General features: G+C 42.2%; 1 protein-coding gene across 2 annotated transcripts; it reads left to right on the top strand.

Moving 5' to 3' along the window:
• Positions 1-12,423: 12,423 nt before the first annotated feature.
• On the top strand, positions 12,424-21,853 carry LOC110537564 (protein C-ets-2). 2 transcript variants are annotated; one of them, XM_036937517.1, is made up of 10 exons: positions 12,424-12,475; positions 15,068-15,137; positions 16,574-16,694; positions 17,381-17,500; positions 17,844-18,044; positions 18,267-18,341; positions 18,533-18,736; positions 18,944-19,213; positions 19,382-19,500; positions 19,669-21,853. In XM_036937517.1, the coding sequence occupies exons 2-10, from the start codon at positions 15,075-15,077 to the stop codon at positions 19,882-19,884; spliced, it is 1,389 nt and encodes a 462-aa protein (XP_036793412.1). In that variant the 5' UTR covers positions 12,424-12,475; positions 15,068-15,074; the 3' UTR covers positions 19,885-21,853. The 2 variants fall into 2 exon arrangements, with proteins under 2 accessions (XP_036793412.1, XP_021479371.1); XM_021623696.2 differs by lacking the exon at positions 12,424-12,475 and adding an exon at positions 13,980-14,240.
• Positions 21,854-27,838: the final 5,985 nt, after the last annotated feature.

Here is a 27,838-nt window from a genome sequence, read left to right as displayed (position 1 = left end):
CTCAAGCTGCAGCTTAGGTCTCCATTGGTTACAACCCTGAAAATCAACATGAGGTGAAGACGACAAAGTAGCCTCTCTAACAATCAAGGTTATGTCTGAGTAGCTGTTCTAAGTAGTGTATCTAAGAAAGTTAATTTAAGTAAGACCATCCTGTTACACTCTTCAAATCATCGTCAACTACACTACTCTCATCACCCCACTGGGGATAACCGACACAGCTGGTTAGCTGTCTTCAGAGGACCCCTCGGACCCTTTTCATGTAGGCCTGGGTCAAACAGCGATAAACGATGAAGGAAGACATCTAAACACGTAAATGCATTCATTGCTTCTTACCCCAAACAGGCGGCGGTTCGGGGCAAAGTATTATGATTACTGTGAGTGTAGTTCCAAGTGTTTGTCTCTCTTTCTCCCTTTGTTCCTCTCTAATCCTCCCTCTTTTGATAAACAAGCAGTCATGTTGTCGTTAGTTTGATAAGGACCTGTTTCCATCGTATTAAGTTTCTAATCAATAACATATGCCGTGTGTGTGCGCATCCTGTGTTATCAATTAGTTAGTAAATAAATAATTGAATCAATTTGTGTGGTACGGAATGTTCAGTAAAGCTAGTGTTTGTGCAGATGCAAGGAATATGCGACGTTCAGAATTTTGAAACTGATATCAGGCAATGATTAATAAATGACTGTTACTGATATGTATCTGATATATCATCTAGCGTTTAATTCGGGAGATGGTAACTCGTTAAACAACTTCTTCGGTGGTGCATCAAATCTTAATGAGTTAATTGTTACATGATTCATTTAATCGTGTAACAATTAAGCCTGGCTAGTTAATTCGATCATAACAGACATCAGATTAATGTTTAATCACGTCACAACACCATCAGAGAGAGAGACAGAACAGAGGACGAAGGTGCAAGTAACTTCGGATCTGATCTCGAATCGGAAGCCCCTAAGGAGGAAGGCGCCAGAACCTCTGTATCCAGGGCGGCAAAGCCATTTCTGGTCTGTGTCCGGGCTTAACATCTACAAGGAGACCCCCGTTGCCAGAGGAAACATTCTTCAACTTCCATGGTGACTGACATATCTCCATGGCTGGTTGCAGAGCCCCACCTGTTTAACCACCTGTTGTGCCTGTTTTACATGTCATTTGGCATTAATACGTGTCACATATCAGTTTGCAAACAACGTACAAATAAATAAAATTACATTGAGTTAATAAAGCTGCATACAAACTTGGTCTCTTTTTTGCTTTATTGAGTAAGGTAGCTCCAAAATGGAGATGTTTCACCCTAGCTCACTGCTTTCTGTGGTGGTGGGGCAGCCAGTGGAAAATATGGAGCGTAGGGGTTGGTAATGTTCTCTAGTTGCGCTTTGATTGGCTCAGTATTCTGTCACTCATGTGGACACCACGTCACTGCAAAATCTTTAAAAAAATCCCCCCCAAGGCAATTGAAGTTATTCCAGAGCCTGCTCCAAAACACCAATGGCAGAGAAGAGGTATTTGGAGAGGACTTCTCGCCCGACTCAGGAGGCGTGCACACCATCCACCCCTTCAGAGTATATTACTCACTAATGTTCAGTCTCTGGATAATAAAGTAGACGAGCTAAGGGTGAGGATCTCCTTCCAGAGAAACATCAGGGAATGTAACATTCTCTGTTTCACGGAAACATGTCTCTCTCATGATATACTGTCCCCGTCCGTACAGCCAGCTGGGTTCTCAGTACATCACGTAGACAGGAATAAAGAAGTCTCCCTCCCGGAAGAAGAAAGGCGGGGGTATATGTTTCAGGATTAACTACTTATGGTGTGATTGTGATAACATACAGAAACTCAAGTCCTTTTGTTCACCCAACCTAGAATACCTCACAATAAAATGCTGACCGTATTACCTCCCAAGATAATTTTCTTCGGTTATAATCACTGCAGTCTATATTCCCCCTCAAGCCGATACCATGACGGCCCTCAAAGAACTACACTGGACTTTATGCAAACTGGAAAACACATATCCTGAGGCCGCATTCATTGTAGCTAGGGATTTTAACAAAGCATATTTGAGGAAAACGATACCGAAGTTCTACCAACATATTGACTGTAGTACTCACGCTGGAAAAACATTGGACCACTGCTACCAAACTTTTCGAAATGCCTACACGGCCCTCTCCGCCCTCCCTTTGGCAAATCTGATCACGACTCCATTTTGCTCCTCCCTTCCTATAGGCAGAAGCTCAAACAGGAAATCGGAATACATGCTTCAAGATTGTTTTGATCACACGGACTGGGATATGTTCTGGGTAGCCTCTGAAAATAACATTGACGAATACATGGATATGGTGACTGAGTTCATCAGGAAGTGTATTGTTGTGATGTTGTACCCACTGTGACTATTAAAACCTACCCAAACCAGAAACCGTGGATAGATAGCAGCATTCAGGCAAAACTGAAAGCGCAAACCACGACATACAACCATGGCAAGGTGACTGGGAATATGGCCGAATACAAACAGCGTAGTTATTCCCTCAGTAAGGCAATCAAACAGGCAAAACGTCAGTTCAGAGACAAAGTGGAGTCACAATTCAACAGCTCAGACATGAGACGTATGTGGCAGGGTCTACAGACAATAACGGACTACAAAGGGAAAAGCAGCCACGTCGCGAACACCAATGTCTTGCTTCCGGACAAGCTAAACACCTTCACCCGCTTTGAGGATAACACAGTGACACAGACGCAGCCCGCTATCAAGGACTGTGGGCTCTCCTTCTCCATGGCTGACATTAGTAACACATTTAAGTGTGTTAACCCTCGCAAGGCTGCTGGCCCAGACAGCATCTCTAGCCATGTCCTCAGTGCATGCGCAGACCAGCTGGCTGGAGTTTTTACGGACATATTCAGTCTCTCCCTATCCCAGTCTGCTTTCCCCATTTGCTTCAAGATGTCCTCCATTGTTCCTGTACCCAAGAAAGCAAAGTAACACCATAGTACCCTCCACGCTCATCATTAAGCTCGGGGCCTTGGTGCTGAACCCTGCCCTGTGTAACTGGGTCCTGAACTTCCTGACGGGCCGCCCCCAGGTGGTGAAAGTAGGAAACAACACCTCCACTTTGGACTATTCAGGAAATAGCAGAGGGAGCACGGCCCTATCCACATCGACGGGACCGGAGTGGAGAAGGTGATAAGCTTCAAGTTTCACAGACGATCTGAAATTATCCACCCACACAGGCAGCATGGTGAAGAAGGCGCAACAATGCATTTTCAACCTCAGGAGGCTGAAGAAATTGGGCTTGACCGCTAAAACCTTCAGAAACTTTTACAGATGCACAATTGAGAGCATCCTGTCAGGCTGTATGACCACCTGGTACGGCAACTGCACCGCTCGCAACCGCAGGGTTCTCCAGAAGGTAGTGAGGTCTGCACAACGTATCACCGGGGGCAAACTACCAGCATCAAAGCTGGGAACAAGAGACTGATTGACTACGTCATAGTGAGACGTTCTGCCACTAATGACGTTCTGCTGACATGTCTCATGAGGGGTGCAGAATGCTGAAGAGATCACCGTATGATACTGGCTAAACTCCATTTGAGAATACGTCCCCCCAACACCTAGAGAAGTCCAGTAAGAGGCGTCTGCACTGTATCCGGCTTGAAAGGCTAAGGGAGGCTGAGGCTCTTCTGAGCGCAGAAGACCCCATGAACCAGAAGTGAGCGTCTATTAGCTGAGTGCTCCATCAGGCAGCAGCCCACTCCATTGGCTACAGAGGTAGGAAACATCAGGACTGGTTCGATGAGAACTCTGACACCATCAACAACCTTACTGGACAATATGCACAAAGCGCACAGGGCTGCTCTTAACAGCCCCACATCTGCTACCATACCCAAGCAATGGCGTGCATTGTGCAAGGATATGCAAACAACCTTGCGTTCTCTGTAGAACGAATGGTGGACAAATAAGGCACAGGAAATCCACATTTATGCTGACAAAAACGACATTAACAATTTCTACAATTCAATTAAAGCTATGGCCCTAGAAGTCGCTCCATCACCCAGGGGGAAACAGCTGATGGTCTGACTCTCTTGAACGACTAACACCAGATCCTAATGAGGTGGGCTGACCACTTTAAAGCACTACTCAATCAGCACTCTCCTACAGACCACTCCATCCTGGAAGAACTGCCTGTCCGTCCACCCATTCAAGACCTCAACCGTTCGCCAACCTTCCAAGAGGTGTTATCAGCTATCCGTTCCCTCAAGAACAACTAGACTCCTGGTGCTGACAGCATCCCGGGAGAGCTACTTAAAAAGGGAGGTTACTTTTGCACCCGTACATCACTGAGGTTTGGGACCGGGAGATCGTCCTCCAACAGTGGCGGGATGCAAACATTGTCACCATCTATAAGAACAAGGATGACAAGTCCATCTGCGGCTACAGCCGGGGGATATCCCTTCTGGGATGTCCCAAGGTCCTGGCCAAGGTGAAGCTAGGTGATGCTAGACACAGAGGCTACTGGCTACTGGTTGAGAGGGATGAGGCAAAAGGTATGGCAAATAAGTCTGGCAAAAGCCCAACTGATTGGCAAATTTATTGCAAATAAATAAATCATGTGACTAAGCTAAATAAAAATAAACTATAACATGAAACAAAGATAAATTATATAAAGAATGATAGTAAAAAGCTTTGGAGCATCTTAAATTAAATTTTGGAGGAAAAGCCAACTCGGCGCCATCATTAATTGAATCAGATGGCTCATTTATCACAAAACCCACTGACATTACTACTTTCATTACTTTTTCATTGGCAAGAAAACAAACTTAGGGATGACATGCCAGCAACAAATGCTGACACTACAAATCCAATTACTGTATATCTGACCAAATTACGAAAGACAGGAATTGTACCGTAAAGTCAGTGTGGAAGAGGTGAAAAAAGTATTGTTGTCTATCAACAATGACAAGCCACCGGTGTCTGACAATCTGAATGGAAAATTACTGAGGATAATAGCGGATGAAATTTCAAATTAAGCCTACTTGAAAGTGTGTGCCCTCAGGCCTGGAGGGAAGCTAGTCAATCCGCTACCCCAATCAGCCTGTTACCAACCCTTAATAAACTTCAGGAAAAAATTGTGTTTGACTAGATCCAATGCTATTTCACAATAAACAAATGGACAACAGACTTTCAACACGTATATAAGGAAGGATACTCAACAAGCACGGCACTTACACAAATGACTGATGATTGGCTGAGAGAAATTGATGCTAAAATGATTGTGGGAGCTGTCTTGTTAGAGTTCAGTGCAGCTTTTGACATTATTGATCATAGTTTGCTGCTGGAAAAATGTATGTGTATGGCTTTACACCCCCTGTTATAATGTGGATAAAGAGTTACTTGTCTAACAGAACACAGAGGGTGTTCTTTAATGGAAGCCTCTCAAACATAATCCAGGTAGAGGCAGGAATTCCCCAGGGTAGCTGTTTAGGCCCCTGTCTTTGAGGAAGGCCAGAGTGTCTATGTACGCGGATGACTCAACACCATACACGTCAGCTACTACAGTGATTGAAATGACTGCAACACTTAACAAAGAGCTGCAGTTAGTTTCAGAATGGGTAGTAAGGCATATGTTAGTCCTAAATATTTCCAAAACCAAAAGCATTGTATTTGGAACAAATCATTCACAAACCCCTAAACCTCAACTACATCTAGTAAAGAATAATGTGGAAATTGAGCAAGTTGAGGTGACTAAACTGCTTGGAGTAACCCTGGATTGTAAACTGTCATGGTGAAAACATACTGATACAACAGTAGCTAAGATGGGGATAAGTCTGTCCATAATAAAGCGCTGCTCTGCCTTCTTAAAAACACTATCAACAAGGCAAGGTCCAACCGTCCCTGGTTTTGTCGCACCTGGACTACGGTTCAGTCATGTGGTCAGGTGCCACAAAGAGGGACTTGGGAAAATTGCAGTTTGCTCAGAACAGGGCAGCACGGCTGGTCCTTAAAAGTACATGGAGAGCGAACATTGATGACATGCATGTCAATCTTTCATGGCTCAAAGTGGAAGAGAGATTGACTTCCTCAGAGGTGTTGACAAGCTGAAGGTACCGAGCTATCTGTTTAAAATACTAGCACACAGCTCAGACACCCATGCATACCCCTCAAGACATGCCACCAGAGGTCTCTTCAAAGTCCCCAAGTCCAGAACAGACTATGGGAGGCACACAGCACTACATAGAGCCATGACTACATGGAACTATTCCACATCAGGTAACTGATGCAAGCAGTGGAATCAGATTTTAAAAAGCAGGTAAAAATATACCTTATGGAACAGCGGGGACTGTGAAGTAACACAAACACAGGCACAGACACATATATACACACACGTACACATGGATTTTGCATTGTACTGTAGATATGTGGTAGTGGAGTAGGGGCCTGAGGGCACACACTTAGTGTGTTGTGAAATCTGTTATGAATGTATTGTAATGTTTTCAAATTTGTATAACTGACTTAATTTTGCCAGACCCAGGAAGAGTGGGGATCCATAATAAATACAAATACAAATACATAGGCTGGTGAACAACATCACAGAGGAACTGCTGCCAGAGTCACAATGCGGCTTCAGAAAGAACAGGAGTACGGTCGACATGATATTCACGGCACGGCAACTCCAGGAGAAGTGCCGTGAACAACATCAGGACCTTTTCATGGCCTTTGTCGACCTCTCCAAGGCCTTCAACACTGTAAGCAGGTAACTACTATGAGGCATTCTACTCAAAATTTGCTGTCCAGACAAATTTGTCAACATCTTTTGCCAGTTCCATGATGGTGTGATGGCTCGGGTGGCCAAGGAGGGCAGGAGTCAATGCCCTTTGGAGTAAGCATCATTGTGAGGCAGGGGTGTGTGCTGGCACTCTATAACATCATCCTCCTATGTGTCACCCAGCTTCTCCACAAGGAGCTTGAGGACAGCAGCGGGGTTGCATTGGACTTCAGGCTGGATGGAAACCTATTCAACATCAGGAGGCTCCAAGCAACCACCAAGGTTTTGACGGAGTGTGTTCTTGAGCTGCAGTGTGCTGATGACTGTGCTCTTGTGGTCCACACTCCGGAAGACCTTCAGTCCATCCTTAGCGACTGTGAGGCTATATAGCAGGATGGGACTGTCTATCAACACCACTAAGACAGAGGTGGTCTGCCAATGGATATCCAGCCCTCCCCCACCATTGAACACAAATCACTGGCAATAGTCCCATCCTTCAAATACCTAGGCAGCATCCTCTCAGAAGACTGCAGCATCGACCTCGAAATTCAAAATAGGATCAAGCAAGCATCAGCTGCCTCTGGGAAACTCAGACGCAGGGTCTTCCAGAACAGGGATCTCCACCTCTACACCAAATTTGCAGTCTATCAAGCCGTCTGCATCCCCACACTTATTTACAGCTGTGAAGCCTGGGTCACCTACAGTCACCTAGTCACCACCACAAGCAGCTCGAGCGATTCCACATAAGATCACATGGTGCAACTGTATGCCCCATACAGAAATAGTTGCTAAGACCAACTGTAAGAGGATGGATGGAGGCCATGGTCACCCAACACCAACTGCGCTGGCTTGTCATGTCATTAGAATGTCTCAGGAGTGCTTGCCGCGGAAGATCCTGTATGGCCAGCTACATCTTGGCCGGCGGGCTGCAGGGGGGGCCAGCTACATCTTGGCCAGCGGGCTGCAGGGGGGCAGATGAAGCGCTACAAGGACCAGCTAAAAACGTGTCTGAAGAAGTGCAACATCAAACCCACAGACCTAGAGGATGCTGCTGCCGACCATTCCACCTCGCAGCAGCTCTGACAGAGCGGTGTACAGAGGTTGGAAGAGGAGAGGAGCACAAAGAGACAGCAAAAACAGCTCAGGAGACATACAACCATGCCTGTCCACGCCAACACAGACTGCATATGCCCCACCTGCAATAAAGTTTATGTTCTCAGTTTGGACTCTACAGTCACCAAAGAATTCACCGTTAACTCAGAAGTGAAAGTCATCATCGGATACGATAGACTACCATAATCAAGAGTGTGTGTGTGTGTGTGTGTGTGTGTGTGTGTGTGTGTGTGTGTGTGTGTGTGTGTGTGTGTGTGTGTGTGTGTGTGTGTGTGTGTGTGTGTGTGTGTGTGTGTGCGTGTGTGTGTGTGTTTGCTCACCAGAGAGGGAGAGGCAGCAGGTGGCTGTGTGTGTGTGTTTGTGACTGCGTGCAGGTGTGTGTGTGACTTTGTGCTCCTGTGTGTGTCTATATTACTACTAACCAGAGACGTTAAGGCTGCTGGATGACTATAGGGTTACCACCACACGGTCCTGTAGATATTAGTGTAATGTGTGTGTGTGTGTGTGTGTCTGTACTAAATCCCGCCAGAGACGTGGAAGTGGCAGGATGGCTGTAAGGATACCACCACACAGTCCATTAGATGTTGGTGGACTGAATGAACAGTACCACAAGCAGGTAGAGGAAGAGTAGGAACTCAAACAGCAGGCTGCTGTCCAATGGGAGGTCAGGGATCCAGGAGTGACGGACAGGTTCCGGCATGATGAGGGCCAAGAGGGGCAGGGACGAGAGACCCACACAGTTACTACTCCTAGGGGCACATACAGGTAGTGGGGTTAGTGTGTGTGTATGGGGTGCAGTGTGAGTTGGTTACAGGAATAAGCCTAGGTGTCTGTAGCCTGGTCATAGATTTGTGCTCTTGCCAACTCCATTGATGTCATTGTCAATCCAAACATTTGGCATCACCATGAGTGACAAGGAGTTGGCATGATGGCACAAACAGACTGGTACAGGCTAAGATCTGCAGCAGCGAGGACTGTGTGTGAGAATGTGTGTGTGTATATGTGTGTGTGTGCGTGTGTGCGTGAGGGAGGGAGAGTGTGGAAGAACATGTTGTGGCGAGAACAGAACAGTGGAAGATATTTCTCCTAGTATCTGTGTTGCCATACCTTCTTACCCCTCAGGGGAAATATTTTAGACAAGGTAAATAATATCTACTCCTCCTCAGTCACATCAATGATTTACCTGACTAACCTAGTGTTGGGCCTGTAACCGAAATGTTGCTGGTTTGAATCCCAGAGCCGACAAGGTAAAACATCTGCTGATGTGCCCTTGAGCAAGGCACTTAACTCTAATTGCTCCTGTAAGTTGCTCTGGATAAGAGAATCTGCTAAATTACTAAAATGTAAATCACAGTCAGGAAGGGAAAGAATAAGATATGACTGTCTTATCGTAGTTGGAGACTGAGTCAACTGTTTCTCAAAAATATGTCTACACATTTCATTTCCAATGGAATGAGCCTTGCCTAAAAAGTAATGTGTGTGTGTGTGTGGGTGTGTGTGTGTGTGTGTGTGTGTGTGTGTGTGTGTGTGTGTGTGTGTGTGTGTGTGTGTGTGTGTGTGTGTGTGTGTGTGTGTGTGTGCGTGTGTGTGCGTGCGTGTGTGTGTGTGCGTGCGTGCGTGCGTGTATATGTGTGCATGTTTGGGGAAGCCTGCTTGTTGTAGTACAGTCCTGTACCACATCCGTGTGTGTATTTCTCTGTGTCGTCTCCCCTCATCCATTCCTCACCTGTTCCAGGGTCTGTTGCCATTGCTGAGGCTGCCTCCTACCAGTGTCTGTAGGGAGGGCAAAGCAGAGCGCATCAGCTGCTATCTACTCAGCCCTCTCTGGCCCCTAGCATGGTCTGGCACGGGCATCACCTCAACACCCACAGCCACTCCTCCAGCCTCTGCCTCTCCACCTAAACCAGCGCACAGAGACCACCACCACCACCTCACAACCCGGCCCAACGCAGCCAGGCCACTGGGGAAATAACAACAGAAGACAACATCGTCAATACAGCAATAATAACAATAGGCCTCTACAGAGACGGACAGAGAAGAAGTCAATAAAGGACAAGGTAATGTTCAGAAGGCACAACATGTAAGAAAACACAGTGAAACGGGAGGTATAATAATATTGGAACTTGCTTGTTTAATGAACACAACCCAGCTTCAACAAAAACCTTCAATACAGCACAGCATCAACAGAGTTGAGTTCAGGTGGATGACAATATACACATTGAAGATACTAGTAGTCCCTATGTAATGAATAGAGGTGATATGATTAATTGCTAGACCTACTTGACAGAGAGACAAAAAATATCATATCTAGACAATTCATTTCTATCTGAACTTTCAACAATGTTGTTCTCTACTGAACACAGCCCAAGCACACACACACACACTTAAGTGTTAATGTCCAAGAAGCCGGTGGTTGGACAAAATATTGGCACAGGTGTTGTTCGTGCCAATATATCCTCTTAACACTGGCTTTGAGGGCATTATAAATTGTATACAATGGGTTACCAACATACTCAAATAATGATTGACATATTTTAATTTAAAACTTTATTTTGATGAATTTATTCATACTATTTCATCCTTCCACAAGACATAGTCCGGACACAAATCTAGGGTTGCTACCCAAGCCGGCTGGTCATTTGTTCTATCGATTCGGTTGCTAGAGACGCAACCCAGTCGTTCAGTTTTTCTGTTCTGTATCTATGGACGCGACCCAGTCGTTCGTTCTAAATGTTCCATTGCCATACTGGCTGGCAATGTTGTTATCCCTTGATTGCTAGCTAGCCAACTACAGCTAACTTACAGTCACGTCTCACAGTGCAGCCAGAACAACACAGTAGCAGCATTTGCATTTGTTTAAGCTGTTTTCTAGTGAAATGTATTTTGACACATCCATAACAATGAGCTAATGAGGTGGGATTTTGCCTGGCATAGAAAATGTGCTCAATCGTCAGGACACTGTTGTTCAGTGGAGCTAGCCAACAACACAGCTAACACAATCACTTCAAACTGAAGCTGGAAAGACTGAAAACTAGCTGCACTTCGTTTTGTTTGACCTTTTTTACCTTTTGAATTTTGAAACAATGTTGCAAATGTCAGAGAGACAGACAGCAAGGTTTACACAAAGCTCCGCTGTTGAAAACTATATGTTAGTCTAACAGAAATGTGAGATCATTTCTAGATGATTTTTATAGTGGAGATCAAGTTTATAAATTGCCTGGCTGGGTTAATGAGACAGTGGATTGCACAGTCAGATGGAACAGAGTAAATAGGCATTTTAACGTCATAGATTTAGCCAGCGGTAACTTGTGGAATAGACACTGGCTGGAATGCAGTTTTAACAAATCAGCATTCAGGATTAGACTCACCTTTTGTATAATTTACAATGACAGACAGTTGAGCGACTACACCTATATAACCAAACCAGGTTATCCCAATCATTTGGTGTGTGTGTTATTGTGTAAATGTATGGACAAGGAAGGAGGTATATATAATATAAAGCAACTTCTAACACTGTTTACCGTGTTTACCACCTTAAATATGTGTCATTACCCATCTATCTAGCTATTTGTAACTAGCTAAACATAGCTAATTAACAATAGCTAACCCAGCTAGCTAGCTAGCTGATCGTTTTGTGAACAGAACTCGTGAACATCGCATTCAGATTAGCTTTTTATTTAAAACAAAATATAGATTTGTTACAAACTGACAACGTAGATATCTATCTAGCTATCCATCTATACGGATTTCTGATGATCCACTGATCTCATCCATGATGTCTAGACGGCTGTTTCGCAAGCTAAATACAAAAAACATTAACAAATCGTTAGGAATGAGAGTAGAGCTACTAAATTCGGACGTCACACACACATGTACATATATGGCACTGCATTGGTAGCCATATTGGATTTTCTATCCAGTGATGTCACTGGAACCAGGACTACGTTATACTTCAGCTGCTTGTTAGCTTGTTTGCTAGCTTGTTAGCACCCACATGAGGGTGTGGCTAGCGTGGCTACGTGAGTGCCATTTGTATAGCGTGAACGGCCAGTGAAACAGCTTCCTAGTAAACGAGTCATTGAGGGGCACGGGCTGCCAATTGCAGTGGCGTGTATTCATGGATGCCAAGGGAAGCCAGGCAGTTTACATACACTTACGTTGGAGTCATTAAAACTTGTTTTTCAACCACTCCACAAATTTCTTGTTAACAAACTATAGTTTTGGCAAGTCGGTTAGGACATCTACTTTGTGCATGACACAATTAATTTTCCCAACAATTGTTTACAGACAGATTATTTCACTTATAATTCACTGTATCACAATTCCAGTGGGTCAGATGTTTACATACACTAAGTTGACTGTGCCTTTAAACAGCTTGGAAAATTCCAGAAAATGATGTCATGGCATTAGAAGCTTCTGATAGGCTAATTGACATAATTTGAGTCAATTGGAGGTGTACCTGTAGATGTATTTCAAGGCCTACCTTCAAACTCAGTGCTTCTTTGCTTGACATCATGGGAAAATCCAAAGAAATCAGCCAAGACCTCAGAAAAAAATTGTTGACCTCCACAAGTCTGGTTCATCTTTGGGATGATTTCCCCAACAACTGAAGGTACCACGTTCATCTGTACAAACAATAGTACGGAAGTATAAACACCATGGGACCATTCAGCCGTCATACCGCTCAGGAAGGAGATGCATTCTGTCTCCTAGGGATGAACGTACTTTGGTGAGAAAAGTGTAATCAATCCCAGAACAACAGCAAAGGACCTTGTGAAGATGCTGGAGGTAACAGGTACATAAGTACCTATATCCACAGTAAAACGAGTCCTATATCAACACAACCTGAAAGGGCTCTCAGCAAGGAAGAAGCCACTGCTCCAAAAACCGCCATAAAAAACACCAGACTACGGTTTGCAACTGCACATGGGGACAAAGATCGCACTTTTTGGAGAAATGTCCTCTTCTCTGATGAAACAAAAATAAAACTATTTGGCCATAATGACCATCGTTATGTTTGGAGGAAAAAGGGGGAGGCTTGCAAGCCGAAAGAACACTATCCCAACCGTGAAGCAAATGGCTTAAGGACAACAAAGTCAAGGTATTGGAGTGGCCATCACAAAGCCCTGACCTCAATCCTATGGAAAATGTGTGGGCAGAACAGAAAAAGCATGTGCGAGCAAGGAGGCCTACAAACCTGACTGAGTTCCACCAGTTCTGTCAGGAGGAATGGGCCAAAATTCACCCAACTTATTGTAGGAAGCTTGTGGAAGGCTATCTGAAACGTTTGACCCAACTTAAACAATTTAAAGGCAATGCTACCAAATACTAATTGAGTGTATGTAAACTTCTGACCCACTGGGAATGTGATGAAAGAAATAAAAGCTGAAATAAATCATTCTCTACTATTATTCTGACATTTCAAATTCTTAAAAGAAAGTGCTGATCCTAACTGACCTAAGACAGGGAATTTTTACTAGGATTAAATGTCAGGAATTGTGAAAAACAGAGTTTGAATGTATTTGGCTAAGGTGTAGGTAAACTTCCGACTTCTACTTGCACACACACACACACACACACACAGAAATCAGAACCATGGACCGCCACATATCTAGCTTATGTTGACTAAATTGTTTTTTGATGTCTTTTAGTTGTCACTGTATTAGACTAAGCATAGGTGATTTGGTGGTCTTCAAGTGTTGAAAGTTGACATGGTTCTGGAATAGTGGATGCAGCTCGTGTTTTCTTTGGGGTTTGCAGTAACTCTCTGGTTTTATAAATCAATAGTTGTTTATTAGTCCAACACTGCCCTTAACATTAACTTGATTGACCATGTTAGGTCATCTAACTGTTTGTTACATGTAATTTGCTCTGTGGACTCTCCGGTTTTGTGATGAAACAAAGGTATGGTTGAATGTATTCTGCCACTGTGTCTTCTTATTGTTTTGGCCTTAGGCCCATATATCACGGTGGTAAGGCATATGAAACATTTTATAGCAAACAACGCAATTATCACAACACAGTTTGTTATAAGTATTTCCCCTCCTGGCTTGGCTTGAGAGATTTTATCCACGCACTGCTACTGGCCATTTGTTTACTGCTCGCTCCTCCCACTGAATGTGCAACACAGCGCGCTATGAGCAACAGCAAAAAGAGCTGCACTTCCTCGTTGACTGGATACACTCGCCACACACACACACACACGAACAAACAAGACTGCATTGTTTTGATTGCATTTTACACTGGTCACTGTATCTGGAAAGTAGGCTACAAAAGGCTTGTGAACATACAATATTGAATAGGATAATTTTTCCATATCGAAAAGGATTGTAATTTACACTGTTGCTGTGTTAAGAAGCCGCCGATCAATTCAACAGGTAAGTAGGTTGTTCCCTTATTTGTTTATCTTCCCTCATTCTTTGATATATTCCCAGACAATCTGTCAATGTGGCATTTGACTCAATACCGCTTTCGTTAATAGTTTGTTTTTGTTCTGCATAATATTTTCGAAAACATTTTTGGGGGTGGAATTCGCAAAGATACATCCATTCCATGGTTTATGTTATGGTAATTATTAATTTAACACTGATATTAATCTTTACGAATGATTGAAACACTCAATGGAAACACTATTGAATTTGCGGCCGCTAATCTAATATGAGGAACCACGGTGCACTATGACGAGGGGCCGAGTCATTTCGGAGAAACATTACATTTTTGACCGATGAGACAATTATGCGCTTTTTCTGTCTCAGCAATTTGTGATGTCATGGAAATTATGGTGTGTGTGAAATTGTAGATATTATTATTTTTTTTACATGTGTAAGTAATTCCCCAAGCTAGCCATATCAATATGTTCAGGTTGCTTTGAATAAGTGTGTCAATGTCCATTAGACTATTGAATTCAATGTGCAGGCTTTATGTATATTATGTATTGTCATTTAATAGTCTAGCAATTCAGGCTAAATTAAGCCATTATGTGCTCGGTATATAATAAGACATTGTAATATAATATGTAGTTGTTGCAGTTGTTACTATTTAGGAGAACAGTTCATATATAGGCTGCATAGAATTAAATATCATTGTAGTAAAATGTACTACAAACATCAGAGAAAGATATGATACTAATTTCCATCCAGTGTGATGTCATTACTTATGTGTATTAGTGTTACTCATAAAGTTTTTCTGTTGAATTGACCTATAGATTCCTGATGTGTGACCTCAGCATGGACCAAGTGGCCCCCCTGTCGACTAGCTACCGCTCCAGCCTCAAGGTGAGACTTCACAAGGCTGTGCCACTAATACAGTAGATGAGTAGGACAATTGCATACATTGTAATGCTGGAGATGGTTGTGTGTAGTACATATAGGACTACTGTATCACAACTGATAATGCAAGGCTGGATCAAAAGCCTGCACACCAAATTGCTCTCAAGAACTGGAGTTGGACCACCCTTTACTCGAGGCTACTTAGTTAAGAATGCACATTTCCAAAGATCAAATGTCAGCAGAGATTTATTTTCAAATCCTGCATGTGTTGCAGCACAGTCGGGGCTGCTATTCTCCTTCTCCATAAGAGAAGAGAAGAGATGAAAGGAAAGATGATAAAGCCAAACATATTAATCGTGAGGATAATTGGGGAGCTGATGGACGAGAGTCTCTGTCTTTTCCACCTTCTCTACTGCCACAAAAGTAATTAGTCCCCTTGGCAACTAGGAAGAAAAAAGGCTCTCGGGACCTTGAGGGCCCTGTTTGTGCCAGCCTACCTTTTCTAAGGACGAATAGATGAATCATTAAACACTTTATGGATCAAAGGAGATGTTGTTTGTTTCTCCACCTCGAGTGTGGGGAGTTAGCCCTCAATTTTTTTAAATAAAAAAATCATAAGTGCCTTACAGTATTAGACTTACAGGCGCACCTATGCCACTTTAGTGTACATCACTACTATCAATGTCCTAGTGATTTGTTAAGGTTTCATGTGCGGCTTGGTAGTATAACGTCATTAGAAGTCTCATCTGCATCTGTAAAGGGCTAATGCTGAGATGGGTACAGTGTAGATTCAAACAGTGAGCTCGTCTCAAAAGGGCTCCATCTTAGCTAATCAAATTGTGAAGAAGAGTCTGGTTTCCCTAACCTGATTTGAAGAGGGGATGAGAGAGAGGGAAAAGAGAGAGAGGCTGATGGAGGGGGAGGAGTGGGTGGAGTTTGTTTTCTTCTCACAAAGCAGCCGCCCACGCTGTTTGTGTGAACCCTCAGAGCTGAACTGCTCAGAGCTGAACGGATGCCAGCTGCCTCAAGGGAAGATTCTAGGTCTGCTACGCTACGGAACAGGAACACCATATATGGTCGTCCAGCCTGGCTGGGAGAATATGAAAAGCCTGATGTGTTTGACTAATGATGACAGAATGGTTCTGCTGAAAGGGAGTGCCCACATAAAGCATTTTTTCTCTCTTTGCTTTTGCCTGCCCTGTTATCTTATAAGACTCTGTTTGAAGAAGTTAATTAAGTTTTTCCTAAATGATTCACAGTATCTATGGGTGATCAGCTGTTGGTCATCAGGACACGGCTATACTTGTCTCACCTAATTTATCCAATTATGTAGACATACAGTAGTATGGGGCTTTCTCAAATTATCAGGCCAAAGAAAACAATTTGTGTCTTTTTTTATTAACTAACAGTGTGTTGTTTTCCTATGTGTTTGTCCTCTACAGCGGCAGGCAGCCTTTGACCTGTTTGAAGATCCCATGTCTCTGTTCTCTGGATACTTCCTCCCCTCAGACGATGACCAGTCTCTTCAGGAGGTGCCCTCTGGCCTCAACTGTTTCTCACACGGTATGCCACCACCACACCCTACGAACGAGTGTCGCATCACTAGAGAGAGCCCTCTACTTTACACCAGTCACTTTAATAACACCTATACCAACTAATCACCCTAGCTCAAAGTCAGACCAAACTCTTCACAACTCTATTAGTCAGTTATTCGCCAGACATTATGTCACAAAGTTAACAATGTAGATCAACTGATTGCTGGCATACAAATGATTTTTAATTAATGATTAACAGAAAAACAAGTGTTGATTTGTGGTTACATAGTTTTTGATTAACAATTATCCAGAACCCAAACATTGTAAGTGAAACTCCCATCCAGGTCCATGGCAGTTAGCCATTTTAGTCTACCTGAACACTATTTAAATATATTTATGGTTTAACATTTATTTTGGGGCTTTTGGCAGACACTCTTATCCAGAGCAACTCAGTTAGTACATTGATCTTAAGATAGCTAGGTAGAACAACCACATATCACAGTCATAGTAAATATATTTTTCCTCAATAAAGTAGCAAAGTCAAGTGTGAGTGTTAGTTCACAAAAGTTTTTTTAAATTATTATTTATTATTTTGGGGGGGTTGGGTTGAGGAGGGGTGCAGGTGCTGTGGAAACATTAAACTATGTTATGACACAAGAAAGGTCTAGAATGGTTGATTCATAGAGTAAGCAAACATTTGTTTTTTCTCTCCAGACATGGGCCCCTGCTCTGTTCCCCTGTTGACCCCTTGCAGTAAGGCAGTGATGAGTCAGGCCCTGAAGGACAGTTTCAGTGGCTTCTCCAAGGTCCAACGTTGCTATGGCATCTCCAACAGTGAGTCACCTTCTACACCTGCTCATTCTATCACTTATCGTCCTCCCTTTTTCTTAATTTCCATTCTTTTTTATTTTTATTACAAGGATGATATTAAGTTAACTTTGTGCTTGTTTCCTTGCTGTATTTCCTGCTAATTTTCTACCCAATTTGGATTGGAGGTCAAAGACATTTTCGGCTCATTTTCGAGTTTTCTTTAATCATTAAAAAGTAAGCCTAGTTAAGTCAAATCAAGATGAAGACTGGTGTATTTTGGTGAGGTGTCCATAGAATTGTGCTTGAAATTTTTAGTAATTTGAAATTATATTAAGCCTTATATCTTTTTACTTTCTATCTTTCACAGACCCTCGTAAGTGGACTAAGCAGCATGTGATGCAGTGGCTGCACTGGGCGGCCAGTGAGTTCAGCCTGGCCAACGTCCATTTCTTTAAGTTTGACATGAACGGCCAGGAGCTGTATGACCTGGGTAAGGAGAGCTTCCTGGACCTGGCTCCAGACTTTGTGGGCGACATTCTGTGGGAGCACCTGGACCAGATGATGAAAGGTAACAATGGCGTTGGAACGTTTTAGTCAGATGATGTTTGTGTGGAAGGCAGATGGTGGAAAGAGTAGGTTTCTGACACCTATCAAAATGTTATATTAGGGTGGAAATGTTTTTTTTTGTCCTGTGGAATTACTGTACCCTTTGGCTTAAAGATACATGCTAAAATCAAATAACAGTATTTCTGATGGTTCCTGACTTTTGTCCTCCATTGTTTTCTTCCAGAGTGTCAAGAGAAAGAAGAATCCATAAGCCTCAGCAGTGTTGTGCCCTCCGTAACTAACTGGATGAGCTCTAGCGGTGAGTGTCCATTAGAAAAACAAACTAACCACCAGAGGCTTCAAATCTAATTAAACATCAGATAGACAAAACAGTTTGGCTTCAGCTTCATTTGAACAACAGAAGCCTTAAGCTGTCCAGAGATGTCTCTGAGGTAGATGTGATGAGATGAACTAAGTGGGCGTTTGTTTGTTCTTCTCTTCTTTCTGCAGGCTTTAGTCTGGAGGAGACCCAGTGTGCCCTGCAGGTGCCTGACAACAACGACAGTCTGCTTAGAGAGCTGTTTGAGACCTCAGACAAGACCGCCCTGCTGACTCCAGATCAGGAGTTCTCCATGTTCTCCAAGCCCCAGCTGAGCACGGTCAACGTCAGCTACGTTAGGAGCAACCCAGGCACAGGGCAGCTCTCCAAAGCCTGTGAGTAGGCAAACCCACTGTTGACTAGAAACTATTAATCAATGTTAATTAGTGTTCATTTTCGATCAAAGTCACATTAGAGAAAAAAACTAAAAAAACAAGGCAACACGTAAGCGATTCCTAAAAGGTGTTTGGTTTCAGTGATAGTTCCTAAACCTAATCCAGTTTCAGGAGAACTAAACATTCTTATTTTTTGTTTATCCACAGTCTTGTCCCAGGACCAGAGTTTGTGTTCGTTGGAGAGTGTGGATAGCATCGAGGGGCCAGAGTCCATGCTGCACTCCTGGGGCAGCCAATCCTCCCTGGCGGACAACCAGAGGGTGCCGTCCCACGACAGCTTTGAGGACGAGTACAACAGCAGCCCACTGAGTCTGGAGAAGCAGGGCCTGTCCTTCAAGGACTACGTCCAGGAGAGGAACGAGCCTGTGGAATTGGGAAAGCCTGTCATAGCTGCTGCAGTGCTGGCTGGCTTTACTGGTGAGTTCATGAACCCGGTGACACAATCAAACACATTTCATCTTGTATGGAATACTATCCATCTTTCTGTCAACCCCAGTTCAAAACAGTGCACTGCAGTTGAGTATAAGAAAACGATGCCTTTTGATCGCCTTCTGACTCCTCTGCCTCTTTTTTTGCTCTCAACAGGAAGTGGTCCTATCCAGCTGTGGCAGTTCCTGCTGGAGCTCCTGACTGATAAGAGTTGTCAGGCCATCATCAGCTGGACCGGAGACGGCTGGGAGTTCAAACTCACCGACCCAGATGAGGTGAGTGTCAATTGTCCTCATACAATATGTGTATATCAGGTTGTGGAGGATATGGCCAAAAGGGTTTACAGGACCAGAAAAGTATTCAACACGAGCTATCAGAGGACATCAATATGAAGTAAATGGTTCTGTTTTCCATTGGTGTTTATCATTCTCTCTCTCCCCCAGGTGGCTAGACGCTGGGGACGCAGGAAGAACAAACCCAAGATGAATTACGAGAAGCTGAGCCGTGGCCTGCGATACTATTATGACAAGAACATAATCCACAAGACATCGGGCAAACGCTACGTCTACCGCTTCGTCTGCGACCTGCAGAACCTTCTGGGCTACTCGGCCGAAGAGCTCCACATTATGCTGGGGGTCCAGCCTGACACTGAGGATTGAACCAATTGCCGTTTTATCGAAAGGGAAGGGGTTGGAGATGGAGTCAATGGGGCTTCACTACCCCAACCTAGCAAAAGTTGCTGATGGTACAGGCCACCTGAAGGTCATTTCTGGTCATTAAACAGGTGGCACTGAGTGATGTGCACTGACAGTCGCTACACTGGTGGACAGGCAGCGAACATCTCTAATTTGGAGCAGCCGCTCCTGTCTTGGCTCTTGTGCCATCAATGTGCATTGTTGTGCAAGCTTTTGGTTGAGAGGGGTGCCAGTATTTAAATCAAGCGTTCCCTCTAGGTGAAAGTGTTGTTCTGCAAATTGTAATGGATCAGATCACCATCTGCAAAGTGGAAAGCTGTCGATTGCACAGATGATAATTGCGATCAATGTAACATAGCAGATTTTTTAATTCAAGCCTGATACTCAGCAAGTGTGGTGTTTACAGAGTCTGAATAGTGGACATTTTTACATACTGTGAATGATCTTGGGGTTACCAAGTGAGAATGCTTTTGAGGTGGCGGCTCCAGCACCATAAGGTTAGGCACCACACCCTCATGGCGTAGTTTTCACAATCAACTTTTACCAGTTGAATGTAGACACATGTAATCCTTTTTTGTATTACAAGTATTCCGAAATATTTGATTAAATTATACAAACGAGGCAATATCTCATATATCTCATATTTCCATATCGCGCAAATCCATTTTTCTGGACACTGGATAAAGTCAGTTTAAATATTTTGGTTTCCTTTTGTTAAGACACTCCAGAACCGGACTTGTCCAGAGCAGGTTGTAGATAAATGCTTTTAAAAAATCTTTCTATCTGTAAAATACTGAAGACATCCATTTGGTGCATTTTCCTGATTTATTTTTTATCGAAAATACAAAATTGACAACATATCAACAATTCCCTCTGGGCAAGTCTGGAGAATATATCTAAGGATAACCAAACAAAATTTGGTAAATGCAGATGCTTCTGAAGCTGGTGTGTGGGAAGAGTCTGACTTGCCCAGAGGGAAAATGGCAGCTAAAGACAAGTACACTGAATTTAGACTACCAAATGCAAATGCCTATTTAGACAAAATCACTATCTCTTCAGAGTAAGTTACTAACTAAATATAGTCCAGTTTGTAACATTCTCTATGAAATGTGATTTTAAATCATGTTTAATTTAATGTAGTGAGCTTTGAAATGATTGCTGTATGTCCATTTTAAAGTGGTTGAAATTCATTAAAATGTTGATGAGAAACTAAAGAAAATACACATTTTCATCAAGATTTTTACATTTTATGTTTACTTTTTGAAAATATTAATGGACCAAAATAGCAACAAATCTCAAAATTGATAGGTAGATGAAAAATGGTGCCTGGAGTTTTGATGGAGAATGTATTTTTTTCTTGATTTTATGGAATAGCTAAGATTGCCTTTACTGTTGTGCTTCGTAATGCATTGTCCTGCTGACCAGCTTGCAGCTCAACTGGAATACCAGTCATTGTGGTTACTGTATTTTAACTCTATCGAAAAGGTCCCATAGTCCCATAGGGTGGCGCACAATTGGCCCAGCGTCATCTGGGTTTGGCCGGGGTAGGCCGTCATTGTAAATTAGAATTTGTTCTTAACTGACTTGCCTAGTTAAATAAAGGTTAAATAAATATTCTATGAATATGCATATAAGGTTGAATGTAATGGTGTAGCAGCTATCGTAATTATGTTTTGTTGTATGTCTATCAAGGGATCTGTTTGTGCCTCGATTATTGTTTATTTCTTTTTCTGTGGCCAAAGCGACATGTACACTGCCTTCAAAGTATTCACACCCCTTGACTTTTTCCACATTTTGTTGTTATAGCCTGAATTTAAAATGGATAACATTGAGTTTTCTTTGTCACTGGCCTACACCCAATACCCCATATTGTCAAAGTGGAATGATGTTTTTTCAAAACATTTACAAATGAATAAAAATGTCAAATCTGAAATGTCTTGAGTCAATAAGTATTCAACCCCTTTCTTATTACAAGTCTAAATAAGTTTAGGATTAAAAATGTTCTTACCAAGTCACATAATAAGTTGCATGGACTTACTCTGTGTGCAATAATAATGTTTAACACAGTTTTTTAATGAATACCTCTACCTATTTGTAGATTGGTAAAAAAGCAGAGCATGGTGAAGTTATTAATTACATATTGAATGGTGTATCAATACACCCATCACTACAAAGATACAGGCATCCTTCCTAACTCAGTTGCCAGAGTAGAAGGAAACTGCTTAGGAATTTCACAATGAGGCCAATGGTGACTTTAAAACAGTTACAGAGTTTAATGGCTGTGATCGGAGAAAACTGAGGATGGATCAACAACATTGTAGTTACTCCACAATACTAACGTAATTGACAGAGTGAAAAGAAGAAAGCCTGTACAGAATACAAATATTCAAATATAAAGAAACAAAATGGAGCTAAGCACAGGCAAAATCCTAGAGGAAAAACTGGTTTAGTCTACTTTCACCACAAACTGGGGTGTGAATACTTTCTGAAGGCACTCTATATGGTTTATTCTAAACTATATTTGTATTTTGTTTTTATATTTAACAACATTAGACTACTGTACTTGTAATACAATTCATATTCACTGTATATTCACTGAAGATAATAAGGCAGCCTTTTTCAAGTTGTTGTACTGATGACGGACACACAAAGATGGAGTAAATTTTGGCATGTGCGCAATGTTATTTCTCAAACAAAAGGGTTGTTTGTATATGTTCTCTGAATAATTTTCGACCTCTTCTTCTATCGATTGATATTGTATAACACAATGAAAAATTAAGATCAATTTAAGAATTCTGTTGTTGAATTATTAACATTTTGAATAGATGTGTGAAGCAATAGGGTTATTGTAAAACAAAATGTTCTAATCGAATTTAAAGTCTTGTTACAACGTCTGTGCTCTGAATATATCATTGGCAGTGCGACATGCTGTGCTGTTTGCTGTAACTTAAGCCGTGCATGTCATCGGCATGCCATATACCCGTGTAACTTATTAATCATAATTACTTTAGTTAAATTACATTGTCAGCCTTTCCGTGATTTTCAAATGGAAAATGGCTTTATGACATTTTAATAAAAGCTGAATTTTTTTATGACGCTTTTATTGACAGTTGATATTTAATTATAGTGAGTAGTAGATAATTATATTGGCCAAGTTTTGAAAGAACACTTAGTTAACTGGCGGCGGCAGGGTAGCCTAGTGGTTAGAGCGTTGGATTCAGATCCCCGAGCTGACAAGGTACAAATCTGTTGTTCTGCCCATGAACAGGCAGTTAACCCACTGTTCCTAGGCCGTCATTGAAAATAAGAATTAGTTCTTAACTGACTTGCCTAGTTAAATAAAGGTACAAAAAATAATAATAATAAAATACCAAAATGTGTTTGAGTTGATTCAAATAACATTTTCTTAAGCCTCATAGGATAACAATCTGTCACCAAGAATGAAGTGAAGTGAAGTTTAGTGAAGTGAAGTTTAGTGAAGTGAAGTTTAGTGAAGTGAAGTTTAGTGAACTTGCCAAAGTACAAGTTTTGTCTTTGTTTAGTGTCAATGCACACTACCCCGTTTTACATCATATCTGAGAGGATTTCTCCATGCAAAAACTCCCACGTAAAATGAATGCATTCCAATTTAATTTACTAAGATAGTTTATTACACAGACGCATGCATACTAACACTGCTCAAGTCCAGAAGTTTAATTTGAATGTGATATTCAAAGATTAAAATGCAATTACTCAAAGTATTAAAACAAATTGTAGGTAGCTAGTACACTCCTTGGTTGAAGAAGGGGAAGTTCCCATGTTCAATACTCGAAATGTGAAATAATAATGTGAAGCTCTAGTTACATTCAATCAGAAACTCTGGAAAAGACTACCACCTTCCCTGACATCTTCACACATCACTTACTCCCCATCCTATAAGTGAGAGAACATGCAAGTGAGATGTGGTGCCTCTTTTCTTGTGAGAGCATGTAGGGAGACCTCTCACATATCTGATATCATGTCTAGACAGCCCCCAGGTCCCGGCTCTGCACACAACCAGTTTAACACTCTACACACACAGTCCAGCTAGCCTCCTACAGCTGTGCCTACACAAGGCCTATTCCTAGTCATGGGTATTCACCTACACAACTCAAAGGCTAACTGCCAACATCTGCATCCACAATAAAGCGCGCATGTGTGTGAGAGTGAGTGTGTGTGTGTGTGTCAACATCGGCCACAGTACAGCCTCTGCAATAAAGTGTGTGTGTGTGTGTGTGTGTGTGTGTGTGTGTGTGTGTGTGTGTGTGTGTGTGTGTGTGTGTGTGTGTGTGTGTGTGTGTGTGTGTGTGTATGGGCATGGTTTACTGTCAATGCTATGAGAACAATGAGTTATGTGTGTATTTAATAACCTCTATTGCTCAACTTTGGAATACACAAACCACAAGTTGGTGTGATCTCATGAACATTATAGGCATGTCCCTAAATGCAAATGCCATTGCCTAATGCATACATAGTTGATCCAGCTCCAAATTGTCTGTACACTAAGTTTTGCGCCCACTAAGATTGCCCTTGGCTCACTTCTCATACATTCACAAACTCAGAAATAATGTTACATTTAAAGGCCATTTCAGAAACCATACAGTGGAAACAATCGTGAAGGTCAGTAAATAAATGTACCTTGGCTTGAATTATCATACCTCTTATGATTTTGGTCTTGTAAAACAGAATACATGCCACATGAATTACAATACTATTTTTCTCAACATTTTCCCAAACTTTCCCTCCTATTATGGTCTGACAAATAATATTGGTAGAAGATAGCTGACTAATACTGCTGATGAAAAATAAACACATCTACTGGTAGCAGTAACCTAACCTGCGGGCATATAGCCAGTCTGGAGGTGGCTCCCATGTGACAGGTGCAAACAAGATCCAACTCAAGTGTATCCACACCCAACCTTAACCAAACATGGTGCAGCTATTGTGTTGATCTATTGAATGAAGAGAGCACATGACTGTCTCTCTGGCATCGTGTGCCAGTAAATGGCACTATTCTTTTGGGGGCCGATTCCGACTTAGGAAATTAACATCTTTCCTACGCACTTCTCAGTAGTTGGTATTCAGACTTACCTTGTGCAGTAGTGATGTGCAGTTCGCAAAGGGTTCATTATTTTTTAACAACTCTTTTTACTGACTCATGATTAGTTTTTCTGAGTGACTCTCATTTTGTTGTTCATTTGACTTGCTGGCCTCAATGGCAGCAGATTTAATATGCACTCCTCTGTACTGTAATACTGTAAAATAGATCATGCTGAAGGCACAGGCAGCAATAACAGCATAGAGAAGAAAAGTACATGTTTAAAACTGGTAATTGATCACATGAATAAATGCAATTAATTGATTATTATTATCAATGGGACATTGCCTGGTGTAGGGTGCCGTCTTTCGGATGGGACGTTAAACGGGTGTCCTGACTCTCTGTGGTCACTAAAGATCCCATGGCATTTATCGTAAGAGTAGTGGTGTTAACCCTGGTGTCCTGGCTAAATTCCCAATCTGGCCTTCACACCATCATAGCCTCCTAATCATCCCCAATTTACAATTGGCTCATTCATCCCCCTCCTCTCCCCTGTAGCTATTCCCCAGGTTGTTGCTGTAAATGAGAATGTGTCCTCAGTCAACTTACCTGGTAAACTAAATGTAAAATGATGGACAGCTTTGTAGAGCCAAAACATACACACAGTCTCAACAAACTCGAACTCGAGGGGTACTGCAGATGGAGAATTATGTTGTGCGTATCACCCTCACGGCAGTCAAGCAATGCGTTCCGCCAAGAGTCATTCACAATCTAGTGCGGTTGAGGCCACAACTAGACATTGTTTAAAATGTATCAAGAAATAATCCTAATTGTATTTGTATGCCTAGCAATCAACAAATGTACATTGTTTAAAGCACACTTTTAAAAGTCTCAGTCACAAATGACAGCGCCAATAAGCCCCTTATGGTGAACGACATGTGAACGAGAGGCTTGTAGAACCATGACTCTAGAGTATTCAGTTCATAGTTCGCTGGTAGAGGGTCCTGCCTGCTCTGGGCATTACTGACTCAAATAAACGAGATGAGTCAAAAGATTTGTTCTTTTTACTGAACTAGTCGAACTAGTTGAACTAGTCGAAAAGATCAGAGTCAGTAAAAAGAGCCACGCTTCCCATAACTGTTATGCAGGTGCATAACGGGCTTTGTAGGCCCAAAATATGACTTTTTGGTAAAAACTCAACTCGTCGTGTTTGGAGGACAAAGAATACTGAGTTGCATCCAAAGAACACCATACCTACTGTGAAGCATGGGGGTGGAAACATCATGCTTTGGGGCTGTTTTTCTGCAAAGGGACCAGGACGACTGATCCGTGTAAAGGAAAGAATGAATGGGGCCATGTATCGTGAGATTTTGAGTGAAAACCTCCTACCATCAGCAAGGGCATTGAAGATGAAACGTGGCGGGGTCTTTCAGCATGACAATAATCCCAAACACACCGCCCAGGCAACGAAGGAGTGGCTTCGTAAGAAGCATTTCAAGGTCCTGGAGTGGCCTAGCCAGTCTCCAGATCTCAACCCCATAGAAAATCTTTGGAGGGAGTTGAAAGTCCGTGTTGCCCAGCAACAGCCCCAAAACATCACTGCTCTAGAGGAGATATGCATGGAGGAATGGGCCAAAATACCAGCAACAGTGCGTGAAGACTTACAGAAAACGTTTGACCTCTGTCATTGCCAACAAAGGGTATATAACAAAGTATTGAGATAAACTTTTGTTATTGACCAAATACTTATTTTCCACCATAATTTGCAAATAAATTCATAAAAAATCCTACAATGTGATTTTCTGGATTTTTTTTCTCATTTTGTCTGTCATAGTTGAAGTATACCTATGATGAAAATTACAGGCCTCTCTCATCTTTTTAAGTGGGAGAACTTGCACAATTGGTGGCTGACTAAATATTTTTTTGCCCCACTGTATATATTACCAGTCAAAAGGGTTTTTCTTTGTATGTGGGTATTAGCTAATGACGATGGCTCCCAATAGTGGCTAATATTTAAACATTTTACAATTTTAAAATAAAATTGAGAAAAGCCTGGGTATATAATTAAAACATTCTAAAGCGCATACGTCAACTCGGCAGGTTCAGCCCTGAAGAAGCTTATAGCTTGGGGCTCCAAATTTCACACACTAAAATTATGAGGGCACATAATAAAAATTCTGAATAACGGCCCAGCTATCTATAGCTTATGTCACTGTGTTAAAGGGGCCACAATGCATGTCATGTTGATGTGATTTTCAGTTTGCCTGGTTTCACATTTGTCTCCAAGAATCAAAGTGGAAAAATCCCCCCCAACAATTGCTATGTGTACAGTATTTACAATCAAATCAAAAATCAAATCAAATCAAATTAGTTGTCACGCGCCAAATACAGCAGGTGTAGATTGTACCGTGAAATGCTTACGAGCCCTTTCGCAACAATGCAGAGTGAAAAAGTAAGAAAAATGTGACAAAAAAATGTGACAAAAAACATGAAAAACCTTAACACTAAATAATAATAACGACACTATATGCAAGGAGTACCGGTACCGACTCAATGTGCAGGGATATAAGTAGTTGAGGAAATTGAGGTAATATGTAGATGTAGGTAGGGGTAAAAGTGACAAGGCAATCAGGATAGATAATAAACAGAGTAATAGCAGCGTATGTAAAGTGTGTGAAAGAGTGTGAAAGTATGTTTATGTGTGTGTGTGTGTGTGTGTGTGTGTGTGTGTGTGTGTGTGTGTGTGTGTGTGTGTGTGTATGTGTGTGTGTGTGTGTGTGTGTGTGTGTGTGTATGTGTGTGTGTGTGTGTGTGTGTGTGTGTGTGTGTGTGTGTGTGTGTGTGTGTGTGTGTGTGTGTGTC

The sequence above is a fragment of the Oncorhynchus mykiss genome, chromosome 12, assembly GCF_013265735.2.
Source record: "Oncorhynchus mykiss isolate Arlee chromosome 12, USDA_OmykA_1.1, whole genome shotgun sequence".
Taxonomy (NCBI): Eukaryota; Metazoa; Chordata; class Actinopteri; order Salmoniformes; family Salmonidae; genus Oncorhynchus; species Oncorhynchus mykiss.
This window is presented reverse-complemented; position numbering and strand designations above follow the sequence as displayed.

What these genes read in the sequence shown, in the direction of transcription:
- LOC110537564 (XM_036937517.1), top strand. Translation starts at nt 15,075, where the DNA reads ATGTGTGACCTCAGCATGGACCAAGTGGCCCCCCTGTCGACTAGCTAC. An exon ending in CCTGGACCAGATGATGAAAG is followed by an intron (nt 18,045 to 18,266) that starts GTAACAATGGCG and finishes GTTTTCTTCCAG; the next exon opens with AGTGTCAAGAGAAAGAAGAA. An exon ending in TAACTGGATGAGCTCTAGCG is followed by an intron (nt 18,342 to 18,532) that starts GTGAGTGTCCAT and finishes TTCTTTCTGCAG; the next exon opens with GCTTTAGTCTGGAGGAGACC.